The following is a 22,101-nucleotide window of genomic DNA, read 5'->3' as shown; positions in this document are numbered from 1 at the left end:
GTTCCATAGATTGGGTTGAGGAAAAGGCCAGAGAGTATTTGTGGTCTCTGACAAGGCAATTAAAATGACATGAATTTATAATTCATATAATTACATATGTACAAATATAATTATATGGATAATTATATAATTTATCATATATGATATCATATATTTGGAGGCGAGTAGATGGTACAGTGGTTAGAATGTAGGTCACAGAGTCAGGAATACCGGAGTTCAAATCTTGTCTCAGCTTAGCTGTGTGACTCTAGGCAAATCACTTAATTTCTGTTGGCCTCAGTTTTCTTATCTGCAAAGTGGGGATAATAGCAGCACCTACCTCCCTGAGTTGTTGTAAGGATCAAATGAAATAACATAGGTAGAGTGCTTACCATAGTGCCTGGCACATAGACATTTTATAAATGTTAGCTGTTGTTGTGTGTGTAGGATATTGTAACTCCTGTTAGTAAATAGTAAAGGTAAATGATGACTAGATTTTATTCAATTAGAAGCGTAAGGTAAAAAATGATCCAATATATTTTTATATATACATATATATATACAAGTGTGTACTTGTGTTTATGTATGTGTGCATATATATGTGTGCATGTGTATATACATGTGTGCATATATCTATATCTATACACCTATTTATATCTATAAAACACAAGACAGCACTATAATGTGCATAGGACTTAAGAGTGGAATGCAAGCCTTGCTTGGGGATCATTCTTTCTTCTTGGGACACAATGAAACACCAAAGTAAACCCCCTCAAAGGGAATCTGACTAACATCAAAGAATAGCAGCTTCTGCAGACATGAAACAAATTCACTGGGTGATAGGATTGTAGTATCATGGATTTGGAGGTGCAAAGGACCTCAGGGGTCATGTAGTCTAACTCCCTCATTTTACAGATGAGAAAAATAAAGGCCAGGGAAGTTAAGTGATTCGCCTGAGGACACACGATAGTAAGTGGCCAAGATGGGATTTGAACTCAAGTGTTTGACTCTATAACCAGTGCTGTTTCCACTCCCAGTCACAGAAGGAGTGTATCACTGCTGGGAGCCAGAATCCAGTTCTCTCAGAGTCAGAGAGCATTTAGTCTAGAGATAACTGTCCTCTAGAGCACTCTTGGAGCAAGGGGTGGGGGAGAATGGAAAGGAGCAATAATAGCCACTATGAAGGTTTCATCTTATTGCAGGACCATAAGCCTCATACTCCTGGAGGAAAGATGGGGGTCCCTAGAGGAACATCTACTGTATCAGGGCATATGGACAGGGATAGTCAGAGACCATACACTCTGCTCTTTTTCTCTCTAAAAATCCAGCATTTTTAAGTCATTTCTTCTCTATAACAGTTTTATATGGCCAAGCAGGCACATGAAGACACATTATAGCCCAAGATGGTGAAGTCCTAGCCAATTTCACACAACTTTATTAAGTGTCTATTGTGTGTAAGGCACTGTGCTGGGAAATGGGGAGAGAAAGACAAGATTAGAGCAGTCTCTGGAGTTCCTGCACTGCCGAAGCTGGTGGCAACTGTGTGGAGGCTAGAATGTAGAACATAGAGACTAGAGGAAGGAAAAACAAGTAGAAGGTGATTATGGCAGTTTACGCAAGAGACAATGAGGTCCTGAATCATGCTTGTGACTGCGTGGGAGGCTAGAGAGAGATGAATGGGAGATATGATGTGGATATAATATGTGTTTATTGGGAATCTGGTCCCTCATGGTGAACCACTGAGGTCATGACTAATCTACCTGCCAAATGGACAGGCCCTTATATTTCTTCTGTTCCATGACAGAGACAAGGTCATCACCTAGTACCCTGGAAAGAGCAACAAGTTTGTTGTCAGAAGACTTGTGTTTGAATGTGAGTTTTGTTATTTACTGCCTATGTGACTTTGGGCCAGTAAAGCCAGTAAGCTGCTATTTCCTCATTCATAAAATGAGAGGACTGGATGAACTAGGTAGTTCATCTCTAAAATACTTTCCAGTTCTTAATCTCATGATCCTGTGATGGGATGAAAGCAGTTATAGGAGACTCCCTCATATTTGTGGTTTACCTGCAGGGATCCGCCTCCTGATGTCTCTGTCCCTGGTGCAAGACCCTCCTTCTCTCATTCAAGGTTGGAGTTGGCATCTTCTGACCCAATGTGTAGCTAATGAGCTTCAAGAGCAGAAAGAAAAGCTCAGCATATAACTCCTTGATATGGATGCCTGTTGACACCACCTCATGCATAGCACAGGCAACCTATGGGGAGAGAAAGAACCCACTTGTCAAGAGGTGAATGAGTTCTCCTGGGAAATTCTGAGGAAAAGGACAACAGATATTATTGGGGTTCCTACTCTCAAGGGGTTTGGACACTTTCTGACTTGATCTTCAGACCTCCCTATATCCTTTATGGTCATCTTGTGCTAAAAACACTTAACTAATGTAGGCTTTTGATACTTTTTTTTCTTCTGAAAATGGTCTAATCAATATCAAGGGTTCTTCCCATTCCTTGAAATTTTGAAAAGGGATTTTTATGTCGCTGCTGTTGTCATCTTTGTTTGTCTGTTTTTTACAGGGTTGTACATGAAGCAGAAAACACAGACTTTCTTTGGTCTGATGGAGAAATTGACTTCTCAATTTGAATTGTGAAGGGCCTTTATCCAAGTGAATCATCCACAGACAAAATTGTTGCTGCCCTTGTTCCATAGACACTGGTGCTGAAATTGGATAGGCACTTGAGAAAGGGTATGAATAATGAGAAGCTTCAAATCGACAAGACTGGGGAGGTGAGTGAGCTTGGATACTCATTGAACTTAGTAACGAGTAGTCTAACTTACTGCAATTGTCTCTGAGTCTACTGTGTCATTCTCCAGCCCATTCTCCAGTTTATCCATTAAGGCTCTTAAGACTTGGGTGTTGGAGGAACTATCCTCAGCCAGCGCCTTCCACAGTGCTTTTATGTCCCTAGAATTGTGAGGAAGTGGAAAATCCATGAGGTAGTTCCTGAGTACCATAAAATCTATCATTGTTACTAATTACATTTTTTACATTATCAAGTTTTTTTTTTTAATTTTAAAAAACTTTTAATTCCTTCCCACTTTCCCCCGAGGAAAGGGGAAGAAAAACCAAACTCTTGTAATATATAAGCAGTCAAACAAAATTAATTCCTATATTGGCCAATTTGTGCATATCATTTCATATATTAGTTTATCACTTCTCTGTTAGGAGGTAGGTAATATTCAACATTCGCCCCCTGGAATCATGATTAATTATTTCATTAGTCAGAATTCATAAGCTTCTAATTTTTTTGATGTTTTAGTATAGCTAGTTCTCCTGGTTCTGCTGACTTCACTCTGAATCAATCCATATAAGACTTTTCAGGTTCCTCTTTTATTTCTTATGGTACAATAGTATTCTGCTACATGAATACATATAGTTAATCTTCAACTTTCTCAGGAGTAACGTTCCTACAAAATGGCATGAAGGACAAAAGTGCAAATGTTGATACATTGAACCTATGGAAATGGGGGTTAGGTTCCTATGACCACCAACAATGATCTTTCACTAGAGATTGCTGAAAATACACTTTTCTGTGCACATATCTTTATAATAAGACATTAATTCTGATAATATGCACTTTTCTTAACACAGTAATCATGAGATGTAGTACACAAAATAAAATTGGCAACATGCAAAACATTTTTCTCAACAGTAATTCCCTAAAATTCTGTCACCTTTGTGTGCTAACATCTTAATAAAAACAACATTGATTTCAGACACTATTTACTTTTCACTACACATGAAATCTACAGTATCATAAATATTGTACAGAAAATAAAATTCATAAAACATCTTTTTAACCTGAATCTTACTCTTCATTGTGTCAGATGGTGGTGTGAGGGCATTATACTGATTTGCTGTAAACCTCTCTACCTTGGCCACCCTCTGAAGAACAAGGAATAGGTTACTGGGACTTTAATTTCTGCTTCTGGAAGATGTTGAGACTGGTGAGGTCTCGACATTATCTTAGAAACCAAAGGATTGCTCTGGGATTCGGGAACATGATTTCAACATAAAATTTGAGTTTTAAAGGCAAACAGTGAAAATATGCCACAAATGCATGGGGACCTTTTTACTCTGAAACACTAAGATGAGCTAGACCACTGAAGTATGTAGTAGTATAACTACCACTTCATAAACTTGCACACATTACACCTCTCATTTTTTTCCTGCATTGGCACAAATGTGCATAACTGTCAATGTGAAAATGAGGTTACTAATAAAATCACACAAATGTTTGAAGTCACAAAATTTAAATGTACAAAAGTTGAAGATTGACTATACCACAATTTGTTCAACCATTCCCCAATTGATGGGCACCTCCTTATTTTCCAGTTCTTTCCCACTACAAAAAGAGCTGCTATAAATGTTTTTGTGAATATAGGATCTTTTCTTCTTTGATCTCTTTGGTGTGTAAGCCCAGTCATGTTATCAACCAGTCAAAGGATATTTATAATTTATTAATGACATTTTGAAGAAGAAACAGACCATGCTCTTCATGTGGGAGATATTAAGAATTTTTATTTAACCAGTCAGAGTGCTCCCAAGGATCATTATTTATTATTAAGCCATGAGATGATTACTAGGTCTATATGTCTACCCTTAATCTCCCTCTTGAGGTACAATTGTGAATCACCAATAGCTTGTTGTAGGTCTTGAACTGGATTTCCCATAGGAATCTTAAACTCAACGTGTTCAAAATAGAATGAACTATTTTTCTCCCCAGACCTTCTTCTCTTCCTGACTTTCCTCTCAGCCTCTGGGCCATCTTTGACTTCACCTCTTACTCACCCCATAGATCCAATGTTTCCACATTTTTTCATTTTTCTTTCTGCAGTATCTCATGTATTCCCCTTATTTCCATTCATATAACTACCACCACAATTAAGGCCCTCATTACCCTTCTAGACTATTGCAATAGCCTTCTAATTTCTAATTACTGATCTAATGGTTGTAAGATGGTCTTTTCCCATTCTGAATTTATTTTCCACAAAGTTAGCAAGGTGATTTTTAAAAAGGTATTATTCTGGCCATGTCATCTCCCTATTCAATGAGTTTCAGTGACCAACTGCTTTTTGGTGACTCCAGGATCAAATATAAACTCCTCTGTTTGACATTTAAATCTCTTTATAATCTGGCTCCTTCCTGTCTTTCCAGAACTCTTACTTCTCCTTAGGCACTCTATGATCCATTTATACTGACCTCCTGCTTTTCCTTAAATTTAACTCTTCATTTCCCATCTCATGCCTTTGTGAGGCTTAGCTATCTAAATTTCTTATAATGCTTAGCCCCATCATCTCTGCCTCTTGGTTTCCTGACTTATCAGATTCAATTGAAATCTTACTGTCTTCAGGAAGTCTCTTCTAGTCCCCCCCTGTCCCCTTTTTATTTAATCTCTCTATATCTTGTATATAACCACCTATTTACAAGTTCTCTACTCCATTAGAATATAAGATCCTGGAGGGTAGGGACCATTTCTTTTTTGCCTTCATTTATATACCAAGCACCTGGCAATAGTAAACGCCTAATAGATTGTTGATTGCATTTTTGGGGTGGCAAGAATGACACCCACAGTTCAAGGTATAGACAAATTCCAGCTCAAAACAAGAACTTCCTAACAATTAAAAAACAATTCAGTTCCCAACTGTTCAAAAGTGGTGTGGTCTGCCTTAGAAGGCAGTCAGTTCTCCATCTTTGGAAGTCTTCAAGAGGAGGCAAGAAGGTCATCTGTTTGGCAATGTTGTGGAAGCCTTCAGGAAGGAGTTGGACTAGATGAATCATGAGGTCACTCCTAACCCTAAGATTTTATGACAAAAATCTTTATCAAGCTTGGCACTAAGAAAGAGAAGGAATACAAACTGCTAAAGATAAATCTCAGAATTTTTTTTAAATTGCATTATATCTCATCTAATAAGTATGTATATGAATAATTCAGATGAGATATTTTTCTTCTAATGACTGAAAAGTTTTCCCATATTTTGTATCTATTGTTATTTGTATTTTCTCAAATAATTTACTCAATTTTTTTTATCCTGGGGAGATAGATGCCCCATACTAGGACAGAAGGACAAATGTCAACTAATACCTACCTATCAAAGGGTAGAGGTTTATTCAGGAGATTGCAAACAACTGCCTCAAGGTGGAAATTTGCCATCTCAGTGATAGCCTGTAGGACAAAATTGAAGTTTTGCTCCTTAAGCCTGAGGACGGGCATGTGATGATAAATTAAACTCAAGATATCCAACAACTGCAAGGAAAAAAAGATAAAAATAATTATCACTTTTTATGAATGTAATTTTTGCATATAAATAGTGAAAAACTGCTGGACTTCTGAAGGTCCCATCCATTTTATGGGTCCAATAATCTATAGTTGGTTAATGAATAATAATTATCCATACATATAATAGATGTATTTCTCGGTCATGAGTCTTCTTCCTGAACCAACAGTTTGCACTCCAGACAAAGATATCTGAAATAACAGTAACTGAGATCATGACCCACCAAAAACCCCACTATTCTTTGCCAGATTCTTGAATGCAAGTTCACTTTATTGTAACATCCTTGTCAAATCATCTGCGATGATTGTTGTCTGTAGCTAACTTTGGAAGATAGCTGTAATGTCATGCTGGCCTTTGGCACTTTTTTGGCCATTCCCATCTCAAATCTCATTTTTCTGGTTGTAGGATGGTATTTGGACACAGTGATGGGATTGTCTGTCCTCAAATACCTTACCATTTTACTTAATATTTCTTCTTTTTAGTCCCAAGCAAAGGAAACATCTTTAGGGATCTTAAAGCTTAAGATAGATTTATAGATTATGCCTCATTTCTGAATGATAATAACTGTTTATTTATGCATGTATATAGCTGGGAAATGGAGATAGTTTCTGCTGTCAGGAAAAAGTCCTCAGTGTCTGGTTATGTGAACCTCTGGGAGATGCTGAAATGACATCTTAAAGAAACAGTGTTACTTTCCCCTTGCCTTGGAGGATGGGATGTCATGAAAGGCAGGCTATGCACATTGGTATGGGGGTGAGAAGAGATGCTGAGTTCAAGTAAATGACTGAGATTGATGGAGGGGGTGTCTGAAAGCCAGCTGCTACTGCTATCACCAGAATTACCAGAAGAAGGTGATGACTTTCAGGTTTGCCAGTTCTTAGAATTCTCTCTGTCCTGTTCCAGACACATCCTCCAGATGGTTTCTATTAGGTCAACAAGTAGCTACCTCTGTATCCCTGAATAGGCAGTCCCCAATCACTCCTACTCCTCTTCTTCTGCCAATTACTGGATGATTTTCATTTGGTGACAGGACACAAGAAACTGCTGCTTCGAAAAAGGTCCTGGAAGGAATACAGTAGCCTCCCCAACCCTTTCTGTATCTACATTTTTTTCTCTTGTTTATTTCCCTCTTGAAGCCCCAGGAAAGCTCAAAACTCCCTGAGTGGGAAGCTGAGTCATTCTGCCAGTATAAGACCAGCAGTAATGACCCAAAGTCCCTTCTTTGAATCTCAATTAGCCTCCAATTCCCTTGGGGAGGGGGAAGGGCTGTTTTCTCTTTTTATCACTACTATAAATTAATACCAGTCCTCAGGTGCAGATTCCTTGCTCCCTTCTCCCAGTGCCTGGTGCTGCTAGACTCAAGTTAACAACCCCATAAAAATCTATGAGACTATTGATCTGGGAGAGGTTGCTCAGTCCTTCCAGGGATCCACCAGGGTGCCTAATTCCAACCAGGACTCCACTGGACCTAATTGGTTTCTATCTTTAACCATGACTGCCCTTCATTTTATATCTCTCCTCAATAAAGTTAGCTTTCTTTACTGTCTTGTGAATTCCATATATACTTATACAGGAAGCTGGTATTCTGAAGCTTTATAAATCTGCATTCAGACATTCTTCCTGAAAATAGTCTGGCAGAAACTAGGCATACCTCAACATCTCATATAGCATACAAAGATAAGCTCAAAATGGTTTAGATTAGACGAAACGGTTTAGATAGACATTTAGACATAAAGGGTTGTATTATAAGCAAATTAGTGGAGCATGGAAGAAATTCCATGTCAGAACTATAGATAGGGAAAGAGTTCATGACTAGAGATAAGGAGGTTCACAGGAAGTAAAATGGCTAATTTTTGATTACATCAAAAATGGTTTTCCACAAACAAAACCAATGTAGCTGAAATTAGAAACAAAGCAGGAAACGGGATAAATTGTGGCAATTTTCTGTGATAAAGGTCTCATTTCTCAAACATATAGGGAACTGAGTCAAATTTTCAAGAATAAGAGTCATGTCCCAATTAAGAAATAGTCAATGGATATAGATAGGTAGATTTTAGAGAAAGAAATAAAACTATCAATAGTCATATAAAAATGATCTAAATTATCAATAATCAGAGAAATGCAAGTAAACCCTCTGAGCTACTACTATACACATCAGATTAGCTAAGATGACAAAAAAGAAAAATGACAAGTGCTGCTATGGATGTTGGAAAACAGGTACACTGTTGTATTATTGGAGGCTGGGGTGTGGGGGCTCTGAACTAGTCCAATCATTCTGGAGAGCAATTTGGAACTATGCCCCCAAAGGTATGAAACTATATGCATCCTTTGACCTGGTATGTACAAAAATACTTATAGTAGCTCTTTTTGTGGTGATAAACAATTGGTAACTGAGGGGATGCCCATTGATTGGTGAAATGGTTGAACAAGTTATGGAATACGAATGTGAGGAAATACTATTGTGCTATAAGAAATGATGAAGGTGATGGTTTCAAAAGAACCTAGTAAGACCTATATGAACTGATGCAAAGTGAAGTGAGTAGAATCTAGAGAACAATTTATGTAGTAACAATATTGTGCCCAGGCAAAGATTATAGGATCATAAATTTGTTGCTGGACAAGATCATGGAGGAAAGCTCAAACCTCTCATTTTACAGATGAGGAAACAGAGGCACAGAGAGGTGAAGCGATTTCCTCAAGGTTACACAGTTACTAAGTATCAGAGGTGGGCTTTGACCCAGGTCTTCCTGAATTCCGGTTCATTTCCCTATGCTTCTTCCCACCTCCCCATTCTTCTTACCCTATTTCTATTGCCCCTTAGGTCCACTCTCTCCTGCCCTTTTCCCATAACAGCTTTCAGGCTTACCTCTTTTTCCAAGGCAGCTCCTTGTTCCCTTAGGATAGTGAGTACCCACACACCACATGCCTTTGAACATTCAGAGTTCAGGTTCTCCATACTGTCTAGGGATTCTTCTAGGAATGCTTGGATTTCTTCTTTAGGGATGAGTTGGCTAACAATCTAGGATTTCAGTCAGAGATATTGATTGGTGTTATTAATCATGCTTTCTCCCTAGATTCAATTTGACATTGCTTGTGTTAGTGCCCCAACATTCATTTGATTTTTCTAAGCCTCTTACATATGTATAGTACTTTGAAGCTTAGAAAGTATTTTGCACATAGTATACCCTTTGATTCTCATTAAAGAGCTGAAAAAAACCCAGGGTATTATTACATTCATTTTGTAGGTGATGAAATAGATTCAGTGGAGTAGGTTTCTGGCTCAGTGTCAGTAGCAGTGAAAGGAATGACAGATAGTCTTCAATTACAAGTGATTTTTCTAAGTATGTGTGTGTTCATCCTTCGTTGCCCGAAGAAGACCATGACATCAGAGAAATGATGACATCAGAGAAATGATGATGTGGCTTGCATTTGACTTTGTTTTGAGTGAGGGAGGGCTGTGCAGGTCACCAGCCTCACTTCTCCTCCAGAGCCATCTGAATCCAGCGACCAGATATTCATCAGGATGACTGGAGATGACCCAGGATGAGGCAATTGGGGTTAAGTGACTTGCCCAAGATCACACAGCTAGTGAGTGTCAAGTGTCTGAGGTGAGATTTGAACTCAGGTCCTCCTGACTCCTGCATTGGTGCTCTATCCACTACAGCACCTAGCTGCCCAATTTTTCTAAATAACTTTTCATAGAGTCAGAGAGTTATGGGTGGAAGGGAACTTATAGATCATTTAAATTGCCCCCCTTATTTTATAGATGGGGAAAGTGAGATCCAGAGACATAAAATAATACATACAATGAGACAAAGTAGTATATGGCAGAGACTGGCTTCAAGACAGAGGTCTTCTGCCTCCAAATCTAGCACTCTATCTACCACATCATGATCTAAGATCAGATTTATTGAAAGCCAACAAGGCTGAGGAGGGTGGTTTGTTTTTTTTTTTTTTTTTACATTTTTAGCAACTGTATATTTCATAAGGGGAGAGAGATATTCTATAGTGGGAGGGGAGGATGGGGTTCTTAACAAAGGGCACAATCTGGAGGGATTTGGTGTTTAAAAAGAGACCCCTGCCTCTAAGAGAATGTTATATTTTCATGGATGACACCCTTTCTTGGAAAGGGAATCAGAGCACCTGGAGGTAACTGATAGACAGAGGGTTGGTACATGGGCACAGAGATATTTCATGGCAAATGGAAAGAAATGATCATGGGGAGGGCAGTGGGTAGTTATGAGCAGAATAATCAGCAACACAGGAACATTTCTGCCGAAAGGAAATGCTTTTATCCTCCGTGTCTTCTCTCGAGAGGAGAAAGGCAAAAACATATAAACTGCTTAGAAGAAGGAACTCAGAATAAGTACTTTGGTAGCTTTAATTCCAAGCAGAATTCAGAGACTAAAGAAGGAATAAATAAGTATAATGACCAGGAATCAAAGAACAAAAATAGACAGAATAGACAGAAAAGGAAGAGATATAATTATGAAAATGAGGGAAATAAATTCCTTTTCAGAAAAAGCACAGAAATTTAAGAAAAAAATCACAATAACTGAAAGAAGTTAAAGGGGAAGAGAAGAATTTTACTTGACAACTTAGCTGATAGGAAAAAAGGGAAATAAATAATTAGATTAGAAGAAAAAATAAGTGGAATCATTAAATTATATACTCCAAAATAGGGAAACAGGAGATAAATAAGAAGAGGTGGGACTTGACTAGTGGGAATAGATTTGGTCTAAAGTAGATTAAGCACAAATAGAGTTGAAATATTGTCTTTATGAAGGAAGAGGAACAATAACAAAATCCAATTAAAAAAAATAGACACAAGTAGAAGAAAATAAAAACCTTTCTCTCATAACTTTAAATATGAATGGATTGAATAATCCAATAAAATGGAGAAGCGACAGATTGGATAATGTATATGGAACTGAGGAGTATGTGTATGGGTTCTTTATTCTAAGATCTTGCCTTTGGCAGATGAAAGCAGAATCTTGTGAAGCTTTCAGGAGCCATTTTCAACTAGGCAATGCTAGAGATGAGACAAAAATTTCTTTAGGAGAACTGAGGACACCTATTAAAATATGAGGTTTGATTACTTAAGGTTGGTAACTTTAACTTCACCCTGTCTAATAATAAAAAAAAATCAAAGCTAGTATTAGGGGTAATTTTCACCCCACCTTTGCATTAGCATTTGCACAGATCTTTATGGTTTGAAAAACAACTAACATCTCATTTGATACTCACAACTCTTGGAGTTAGGGATTATTATTTTTATTTTCATTTTACAGATGAGAAACCTGAGTCTGAGAAAGGCTAAGTGGCTGAGCCAGAGTCACACACCTAGTAAGTGTGTAAGAAAAATTTGAGCTAAGGTTTTCCTAACCCTAACATTCTACCCACTATGCCACCTAGAGCTCTACTGTAGTGTTTGTGACAATCATTAATCAGTCAAGACCAAAGCAGTTACAATGGTTGAATTGTGTGTACAGAGGACATTAAAGAATTCTTGTTACCAGTCACTTGTATGAGTGTAGTGTGAGTATTTCTTAGCAAGTTTTATAGATGAGGAAACATTTTCAAAGCAGTTGGCCTCCAATGCTGGATCAGGAGTAGGGACAGAGACATCGTCAATATAACCCCAAGCAGCTTACCAGAGAATCTGAGAATTGTAGATTTAGAATTGGAAGAGAGCTTAATGGTCATCGGATCTGATTCTTGAACTTTACAGATGGAAGAAATATGAAATTAAGAGGGTGATGATATCCACAACTAGCTATTTTAATGATAAAAAAATTTCTTTTCAAGTCTGACTGCCTCCAGGCAAGGGAGGTTGTTAGCTTATAAATATCCAGATTGGGAGTGGGAAACCTGTAGCCCCAAGGTCACATGTGGTCCTCTAGGTCCTCAAGTGTGGCCCTTTGACTGTATCCAAACTTCAAGACCACAGATTCCCCACTCCAGATGATCTTTTATAGACTTAATCAGGAATAGTATTCCAGGATTTAAGAGCCATTCCTTAATTAATAAATGGTAAAAGGATATGAATAGACAGTTTTCAGAGGAAGAAACCAAATCTATAAATAGTCATTTGAAAAATGCTCTTAATTACTATTAATTTAAGAAATGCAAATTAAAACAGCTCTGGGGTACCACTTCATATTCATCAGATTGGTTAAGATGACAAAAAAGGAAAATGACAATTGTTGAAGGGGATGTGGGAAAAAAAACTCTATTAGTAGAGTTGTGGATTAGTCTAACCATTCTGGAAAGTAATTTGAAACTATGCTCCCCAAAGTATGAATGGTATTGCTAATACTCTGAAGAAGTCCAGGAAAGAGGAAAAGGACCCACATGCACAAAAATATTTATAGCAGCTCTTTCTGTGGTGGTAAAGAACTGGAAACTAAGAGGATGCCCATCAATCGGGGGGTGACTGAACAAGTTATAGCATTTGAATTTAATGAAATGCCATTGGCCTGTAAGAAATGATGAAAGGGATGGTTTCAGAAAAATCTGAGTGGTATAAACTGATGCAAAGTGAATGGAACAGAATCAGGCAAACAATTTATACCAAAATAGCAAAATTGTAAAGAGAATCAACTCTGAAAGGCTTAGTGATGCTGATCAACACAATGAGCCACAGTAATTCAAAAAGACTTATGATGAACCCAGCTATCTATGTTGGGATAGAGTGCAGATTGAAGCATATTTTCTTTCTTTTTTTTCTTCTCTTTTATGGAGGGAGGGAGACATGGCTAATGTGGAATATGATTTTACAGGACAATACATATTTATAATGAGTTTTGTTTTTCTTGCCTTCTCAATGGGCAGAGGATGAGGGGGAGAGAAGAGATTTGGAACTGAAAATCAGATAAAATTGAATTTTAAACAAGTATCCCATTGTATCCAACAGTTAGGAAGTGTTACACCTCCCATCCTTTTCCATTTTTTTATGTTTATCATGATATTTGTATTAATTTTGTACAGCATTTAACCCTTGGGTACCATCTAATCTTTATATTTACCTTTTCTGTGGCCTCCTGGTTGTTCCCTATACAAGACATCTCAGCCTCTCCATTTATGCCTTTGTACATACGATCCCCACTATAGGGGCTCCTGTGCCTCTTTGAATTTGTAGCTTTATTCAAAGCACAGATCAGAATCTATACTATATATGCAGCCTTTCTTTGTCCCTCTAGTTATTGGGATTCTTTCCTCCTTAAAATACTTTATCTCTATTATTCTGTCTTTATTTAGTTTTGTGTGAATTACATCCTCTCTATTGACCCCCTGAGTAGAATGCAGGCTTTTTGAGGACAGAGACTGTTTTCTTTTTTGTCTTTATATCATAACTTTCGCATTTTGTCTTACATACAATAAGATACAATAAATATTCTTAGAATGAATGAATTTTGCTTCCATGGGTTGGTGGCCAGACCAGTGACCCCTTTTAATGCAGAGGATCATTTAGAGTTGTGGAATGATTACTAATACAGTTGTGTTCTAGGTCACTAAGAGGCACAAAGTGACTATGGGTGAAAGAAATATCTTGAGCTAAGAAAGAGTTCCCTTTGCTCCCTAGCTCCTTTCTTACCCCAGAGTTACCTTAGCCATATTAGATACAATCCAAAGTTGGACGTGTTTATCAGTAGAGTGCAGTCCTTCCTGCAGATGCCTTAGTTTCTCTGTTTCCTGGGGCATATCTAAAATCATCAGAGGAAAACTGGATCAGAATTCACAATCTGTTCAGTTAAAGCAAGAGTTCTTAACCTGTAAGTATGTGTGTGTGTGTGTGTGTGTGTGTGTGTGTGTGTGTCTGTGTTTTGTTCCCCTTTGGAAGTCTCATGAAGCTTCCCAGAATCATGTTTTTAAATGAATAAAATAAAATACTTTGAATTGCAAGGGAAACCAATTATATTGTAATACAATTATTAGAATATTAAAAAAAAAACAAGTTCATGGACTCCAGGTTAAGAACCTACAGTGCTAGAGGAACTATTCATAATGTGATTTCCCAGCATATCAGCTGTAGCAAGATTTTGGCTTATAGTCTTTTTTGAGTTTCATGCGGTAGACAAGACCTGTTTCAAAAACATTAGATAAACAGGCAAAGGTCATTCAGACACTGGTTTCCAAGAAAAAGTTATACATACACATCCATGCATATATGTATATGTATGTGTGTATATATGTATATGTGTGTATATATGTATACACACATACACACATATACCACAAAGCAAGTTACCATCTTGCCAACTTATCTGAAATATGAGTTGACTAAAATATGCTACTCTAGTCAAGACCAACTGAGACTTCAACTTTCTTCCTGATGCATTCCTCAAATATTTTTCTCTGCTATGTCATTCACTCAGTTTGTTTTTCTTCTTTCTTAAAAACTATTTCTTCAATAAATAATAGCTCCATTTTCCAAGGGAATTTTGAATCTTATCTATTTATCATCTTTCACTCTTCAGTCATCCCCAACATCTCTCATCTTATATAAGCTGAAGTTTCCAATTAGAACATCAATACCTCTGAGTGATCACCCCCACTTAAAAAGAGTTATAAGATCCTTGGTGCTTGTCCTTTCTATTTGCATGTCAGAAATCTGCTCTCTCTTTGTCTCTCTCTCTCCCTCTCCCTCTCTCTCTCTCTCTCTCTCTCTCTCTCTCTCTCCCTACTTCTCTCTCCGCACATGCACATATATACACATAAATCCATATTCATACATAATACATATAAATTGAAATATATACTAATTGAAATCTCATCCCATGTGTATATATATACATATGTATATATAATACCCATCCAATGACACACAAATATATGTGTTTGTGTATGTATGTGTGTTTGTGTACATATGTAAATGTGTATGTACGTGTGTATATGCATATACACACATACATAGTATGAGATTTAAATTAAATGGAGAAAGTGGTGTTTTCCCCCCAATTCTTCATCTCTTGGTCTAAAAACATAGTGCAATATGCACATTCCAATGTATATTGAGAAACTGTAAGCAAGAGACTTTTCTCTTTAGTATGACCAGGCTCAATAGAAAGCTTTACTTGGTTTTTGGATTCTGCCTCTGGCCTCTGTCCAGGGCTGTACTATGAATGCTCATTTTAGACGGAGTTTCTTTGCCTACACTCACAGATGTTCATGTAGGGTCATGCTATTCAAGTAAAAAGAACTCACAAAGACTTTTTTCATACTCTACTTTGAAATACATTTAACCTTTGGAAAGTAGTGCAATTTTCTATTAAAGAAAATCATGTAGCAGAGGAATTTATGATAATATGAACAGCTGCACTGTGCTTTAATTTGAAACTCATAGGATTTAATATACACTAATAGAAATTTACAATGCTTGGTTAGGAAGAGAAGGAAGGAGATGGGAGGGGAGAAGGAATGTTTGACAGAAGAAAGGAGATAGTCTTCTTTTTGTCAAGTGGTTCTCTCATGTCTTTCCTCTCACCTTTGAGAAAAAACAGACCAATAACAGCATCAGCAGCCCATTGACGGATGGTAGGCAGGGTATCACAGCAGTGAGGTGCAAAAATTCCAAGAAGAGAGCCAATTTTAAATCTTTCTGGTGACTATAGGAAAAGAACAAAGATGACCTCAAGATTTCTCACACAGGATAAACAACATTCCATCATATCCTAGATATCACATTTAATTCCACTCATTTCTTTCCCACAGGCCCCAAGGACTAAAAATGAGATTAAATTTTCCCTTAAAAAGAGGTTAGTTTTTCGCTATCATAGCAAAAACTATTTAAGGTCCATATTGAGAGTCATCTCATTCTGTGTTTGTCATTCTTGGGCTCGTGAGTTTGGGGAAATCCTCCTTTCAGTAAAAATTTATTTCCTTTGGGGATAGAGATTTAAAAAATTAATACACTAGACAAGCATTTTATTTTTTCCTAAATACTTCTGTTTAAGATTTCTTCAGATTCATTCATCTAAAACAGACTAGGATACTTACTTCATCATTATTGGTTAACACCTTTGAACAGATCTGCAAGGCTCTTTCTCTTTCCCATTCTTTTGTTGAGATAAGCCAGATTCGCAGAAGCTATTGGTAATAAAGAGAAAGAAGTATATTCTTTATAGTTTTGGTTTTCTTTATCACAGAACTCTCTTTTTCTCTAACTGTGGCCATGGGGTAAAAGCTCAGCATTTCTAAGTTCTGAGTATCCTTAATTTTTTTTTTACATGTGGAAGGGATCATCCATCTCTCTATCACTAGAGGGAGAAGGTTGAGGCTGATAGTGAGTGTTCTTTGTATGAATATATTATCTCCTCTTCTAGGTTTTTGAGAATTGAGGACAAGGACTATATTGTTTATTTCCTCTTTATTATCCATTATATGCAACATAATGCTGAGCACAGAAGAAGGGTTTAATAAATGATTGCTGGACAGATGAGTGAGTAGCAGGAGCAGTGACATGCTATGAAAGGAGGAGGATGTTATTTCTCCCTTTTCCTACAAGTCAGAGAAGCTTGTGAAATGGGTGTTGTGGAATAGGAAGAGATAAAAGAGAGTTAGACAGAGAGGGACAAGAAGGGGAATAGAACAGGTTTGGGGTAATGGGTGGAGAGTCAGAAGGGAAATGAAAGAGAATGGACATTAATTCCAATGGGGACAACTCACATTAAACATCTCTTGACATTCTTCTGGATCATGATTACTCCACACCAGAGTTCTCATAAGTTGCCCAAGGGCTTCCATGGATCTTCCATAGATAAACTGAAACCAGAAATGAGTCTGTGAGGCTCAATTTGAGCCAAGGTAGCTGATTTACCACTATTTTTCAGAGAATGCTAAATAAGAGTATAAAAGCTGGATTTATAGTCAGAAGACTTGGACTCAAATCCCAGTTCTTCAATTTACTATCTATACGATTTGGGACAAGTCACCTCATCTCTCTTTGTCTCAGTTTCCTCTTTTGTAAGAGAATGGGGCAGAATTAGAAATCAGAGATTCTTAAGGTGGGGTCCATGAAGTCTTTTTAAAATTTTGATAAATATATTTTAATATAATTATTTTTTCTGTAATCCTATATATTTTATTTTATGAATTTAAAAACATTATTCTGAGCAGAGGTTCATAATCTTCCCCAAATTGACAAAGGAGTTAATGACACAAAAAAAGGCAAAGAACCCTTGAATTAGAAGATTTCTAAGGTTCCTTCCGGGATCAATCCAGTGATAGTGTTGTCCTGAACTGGGAATCCAGACCTCCCTCCTTCATACTTGGATGTGTGCTTTATCCTCGGCAGTTTGTCCATCTTCTATGATTTCAGTTAAATGAGGAAGGGGAAGGAGACTCCGAAGACTCTCTTCGAGGATATTTAGGTTGTCATTTATAGGTAACATAGGTTTCAGTTTGCTGAAATGATAAAGATGAAGGGGGATGCATGTTAGCCTAGGAATTACTGACAGCAGGAAGATGAGGTCAATGGTTGGTTTACAAGAGTCATTGCTCTGATCCTTAAAAGTGTATGTTTTCTTACAGATGGGGATGGAGAAAGAAGTACTAAGGACAGGAGTAAATACATACATATATTGTTGTTGTGTTTGTCCTTTGTTGCCGAAGAAGACCATGCCATCTGAGAAATGATGACATGACTTGCACTTGACTTGGTTTGGAGTGAGGGAGGGCTGTGCAGGTCACCAGCCTCACTTCTCCTCCAGAGCCATCTGAATATATATATTTACATACACACACATATTTATATGAATATGAACTGGGTGATATTTGTGGAGAGAGACCTCAGATGATATTGAAGAGAGGACTACACTGAATCCTTTTTATATTACTCAACACATTTTTGTTATACTTATATTTCTTTAACTGCTAATTCACTCTTGTCTTTGTAAATTTTTTTTCTTGTATAAAACACTACATTGTATAATATTGGGAACAAGGATTCCTATTTGTTTTGTATCACCCACTATGCTTACACTAGCGTTATGCATGCTGTCGGTAATTAATGAATATGTCTATGTAATGATTGATACAGTTTAGACTAATTTTCTTTTTTAGGTAAACAGAAGGTTGTTGAAGCTAATCCAAAGGAATGAGAACAAGGTGAACATCTTTTAACCCAGAAGATGAGCGCTTGCTCCAAGGCAAATCCTGTAAAGAATGTATATTTGTATCCTGTATTTCATAAAAGTTGGCTCTTCTGACTGACTATTTGCTTCTTGATGGTTATCCCATACACTAGTTTGTTACCTTTTGGAAAGAGAAAAAGTTTCCAATCCAAATCACGTTTATGGGATTCTGTTTTTTTTTTTTTTTCCAGGGCTAACAAGCAACCAACTGATCTGAGATGAGGCAGGATGGCAAGAGCAATGAGAGTAAGTTCTATACCTTAGGCATCGAATAGCAATTAATGCTTTCCATCGGACAGGGCTAGCTAAGGAATCTAGAGGTTCTTCTCTGATTAAATCCTGAAACACAAGCAAAGAGGCAAAATGGATGATAAAGAATATTTTTTTTGGGGGGGGGAGGGAACTCATTCCTTTGATTTCCTACTTCCACCATCTTGGAGCTGCTGCCTCCTGGAAGTGTCAGGGAGGTCATATTCATGGGAATTGAGACACTGGCACCCTCATCAAATGAGATAATATTTATAAGGTTCTTAGCACAGTGCTTGGAGCATGTTGAGTACTTAACAAATGTTTATTCCCTTCCCCCTTTCCTTCCTTGGGGCTGATCAAATTCAGTATTTCTTATTTGTCCATTTTTAGAAGGAAAACCCTGAACTCTTGATAACACAAAAAACAAAAATCTAAGAGCTTTTCCAGAGCACTTTTGTACACTCACCAGCATGTACCCAAGGAGTGTTTCCTTACTGGTAAAATTAAAATTCAGTAGTTCTTCGGTGTCCTGAATAGCAATACAAATTTCAGTGACACTTTTTGTGAAGCTCATTTGCAGATCCATGTTCTAAAGGGAAATGAAGCATCATGTATAATAAATGAGATACTAGCAATGAGGTACCAGATAGAAAAGATATCTTTGATGTCTATCTCAAGAAAATCCAACCCACCCCTTTCATGTATTGGGTTTGTTGCCTTGCTTCTAGATAGAAGAATCCAACTTTCAATCTCTACTGAATGAAAAGTTGTGAAGCCCCTTGAATTGTTTTAGAGCAGGCTTAGGTTCCATGACTCCAGAATAGGATAAATCCCTAATTGCTGATTCTATTGTTGGGAACCAAATCAAGATGATATAGAATTTTGAGTGATTTTTATAATAGACTCTAAAATAGATAGAAAATAAAAGCATTGAATTATAGCTCACCTTGTTTAAAACAGTCATTCCCAATATCTAAAAAAGTCAAAGATGAAAGCAAAAACTCAATGAGTGGTCATAGGATAATTAAGTCTTCTTGAAACTAGCTCCTGATAATTCCTGATAGGGAACATTGAAGCATGATTCTATATCCCATCATGGCTTTTCTTAATTCTCTCAAATTTGGAATCCTCAGAGCCAAAGTCTCAAGGGTTAAGTATACTTTTCAGGGTAATCCTTGACTAACTAACCAGTGCAATACAAGTTAGAGAACTGTTCTAAGAAAGTCAGAGTTCAGAACCAAATTGTAAGTGTGAGCTTTTTGGGTTTTAGCGCCATATGATTAGTCTAAAAAATTATCTCTGATAATGGGAGGAAAAAATGCTGTGTGAGTGGAAAAATGGAGCTGGAAGTTTATAAAATTTAATGCAATTGGGCAAATGAACCAAAGAGAAACAAACAAAACCAAAGCTGTAAAATTCCAATGACCTCACATTATTCCAAAGAAGAGGTACGAGAATGGACTTCCCTGCCTTCTTTGCGGAACTGGTGATATGGTCTGTGGTTATGAAGTAGTGTGTGTAAAGTTAGACAAGGTTGATGAGTTGATTCTGCTCAAATTTTTTTTATCATAAAAAATGACTTTCTAACAGGTATTTTGTTTTTTTAAGCTATAGGACTATAGACAACAAGGGAAGGATGACTCCAGTATTTTTTTCCTTTGGAGGCAACTGAGATTAAGTGATTTGCCTAGGGTTACATAGTTAGTAAGCGGTAAATGACTGAGGTCAAATTTGAATTTAGGTCCTCCTGGCTTCAAGGCCAGTGCTCTATCCACTGTACCATCTAGAGAGCCTGACTCCAGTATTATTGATGGCTATAAAATTTAAGGTGAAATTTTTCAGTGTGTGTGTGTGTGTGTGTGTGTGTGTGTGTGTGTGTGTGTGTGTGTGTGTGTGTGTGTGTGTGTAGTGGGCCATGATTTTTTTTCAGGGCTAAATTTCATGCAACACATCAATGTTTTTCCTCCATAGTTTTCAAGTAATATTTACAATTTCCATATTTTCACCTTTTCATCATATAACAACAAAAAAATTGGTACACAAATACTAATTAGTCCATTGTGCTTACGCTGCGAGGAATAAGATACAGTATTTGTTCTCAAGGACTTTACAATGGAGTTGGGTGGACAAGACACGGCTGATTGTAATGTTAAGTAACCCCACCCTCCCATATAAGACATATCAGTAAAAGACTCATTGCTGAAGAAATTATATACATACATTAAGTGTTGAGTGTAAGTCAAATTCCTTTGGGACAGCATCACAGAAAAACTTGGGTTTTAAAGGACTTGTATAAGCCTTCAATCTTTCTTACAGAGCATTTTCTTATTTTTTCCCTATTCCCTTAGGTTCTTCATCCCAATTATCTTGAGGCTGAGCCATCAGGACTCAAAGCCCAAGCAATCCTCCTTTGACTCTAAGGGATGCCTGTGAACTGAAGATCCACATGGTTCCTTGAACCTCACTTGACAAAAACCCTGAGTTAGACCCCCACCAGCGTACTGGTGTTGCTGATTGTTACCTGACAGCTGGAAATATAGAGATTTAGCACTGGGGTCACAATGTCTTTTTCCACAATAGGGAGAAGTTGTCTTTTAGGAGATTGGAGAGCCACACATCCATAAATTGCCATGAAGTCAATCTTGGTCAATTCCTTCTTTCCATACAAGAAAGCCTGATGTTAGGAAGGGAAAATACAAAAAAGATGACTGAGTCAATTTCTTTTTTTTCTCAGGTTATTTGCTAATCTAGAAATCCTAGTTTCCTGCTAACCATAAAAGGGTTCCTCACAAAAGAACTTAGGTGAGAAAACATTATTCTCCTGTTTATAGTGCCTATTTAGGGCTAGGTGGTTTGTATACACTCAATACCTGGTAATTAATAATGAGAATTATACTAATTAGGACACTTGAAACCTTTTTTCAGCAGGGAAGCCCTGAAAGTAGTATGCATATTTAAGTGGGCTTCTTGGTTCCTGAAAAACTCAGAAAAAGACAGACACATAACAATCTCATTTAGATTTTCTTTACTAGTATCAGTAATAGAGATTATATTTCTCATATAATTCCATATAACATCAACAGGAGAATACTGGTATTTGGAACATTAATCCAAAAATTAGAAGTCATGTTAAGAGGTTATCTATTACCTGATTCAGCCCTCCTCTCTTATATTTGTCAGTCAGTGGTCTTCTATTTCCTATGTGAATACGTTTGATTGTAGAGCGCATACTACTACTCCCTGAGGTCTTCCATTTCACATTGGCAGCACTTGTATTAGGAAATTCTTCCTTGCAGTAAACCCAGAGCTGCCTCTCTTATATTTTCAGACCATTGATCCTTGTTAATAAAAGCATCTCATCCCCAGTCTACTACAGTAGAGACTCTGGGGCATTTCCCTGTAGGTAA

The 22,101-nt window shown here is 37.3% G+C and overlaps 1 protein-coding gene across 2 annotated transcripts in view; it reads right to left on the bottom strand.

Moving 5' to 3' along the window:
• MROH2B (maestro heat like repeat family member 2B) overlaps nucleotides 1-22,101 on the bottom strand; it is an 85,038-nt gene that overhangs the window by 12,220 nt on the left and 50,717 nt on the right. The window contains exons 21-33 of one of the 2 annotated variants that reach the window (XM_072605740.1): nucleotides 21,216-21,368; nucleotides 19,641-19,667; nucleotides 19,161-19,283; nucleotides 18,705-18,784; nucleotides 17,582-17,717; nucleotides 16,980-17,075; nucleotides 16,311-16,400; nucleotides 15,799-15,919; nucleotides 13,920-14,017; nucleotides 9,178-9,330; nucleotides 6,123-6,280; nucleotides 2,811-2,937; nucleotides 2,045-2,232 (exon numbers count right to left, since the gene is read on the bottom strand). In XM_072605740.1, coding sequence (XP_072461841.1) covers nucleotides 2,045-2,232; nucleotides 2,811-2,937; nucleotides 6,123-6,280; nucleotides 9,178-9,330; nucleotides 13,920-14,017; nucleotides 15,799-15,919; nucleotides 16,311-16,400; nucleotides 16,980-17,075; nucleotides 17,582-17,717; nucleotides 18,705-18,784; nucleotides 19,161-19,283; nucleotides 19,641-19,667; nucleotides 21,216-21,368 — 1,550 coding nt within the window. The remainder of the gene's footprint in view (nucleotides 1-2,044; nucleotides 2,233-2,810; nucleotides 2,938-6,122; nucleotides 6,281-9,177; nucleotides 9,331-13,919; nucleotides 14,018-15,798; nucleotides 15,920-16,310; nucleotides 16,401-16,979; nucleotides 17,076-17,581; nucleotides 17,718-18,704; nucleotides 18,785-19,160; nucleotides 19,284-19,640; nucleotides 19,668-21,215; nucleotides 21,369-22,101) is intronic. The other variant, XM_072605741.1, reaches the window with a different exon arrangement.

This window comes from Notamacropus eugenii, chromosome 4 (genome assembly GCF_028372415.1).
Source record: "Notamacropus eugenii isolate mMacEug1 chromosome 4, mMacEug1.pri_v2, whole genome shotgun sequence".
Taxonomy (NCBI): Eukaryota; Metazoa; Chordata; class Mammalia; order Diprotodontia; family Macropodidae; genus Notamacropus; species Notamacropus eugenii.
Note: the sequence above shows the minus strand (reverse complement) of the source record. Positions and strands in the feature narration are given on the sequence as shown.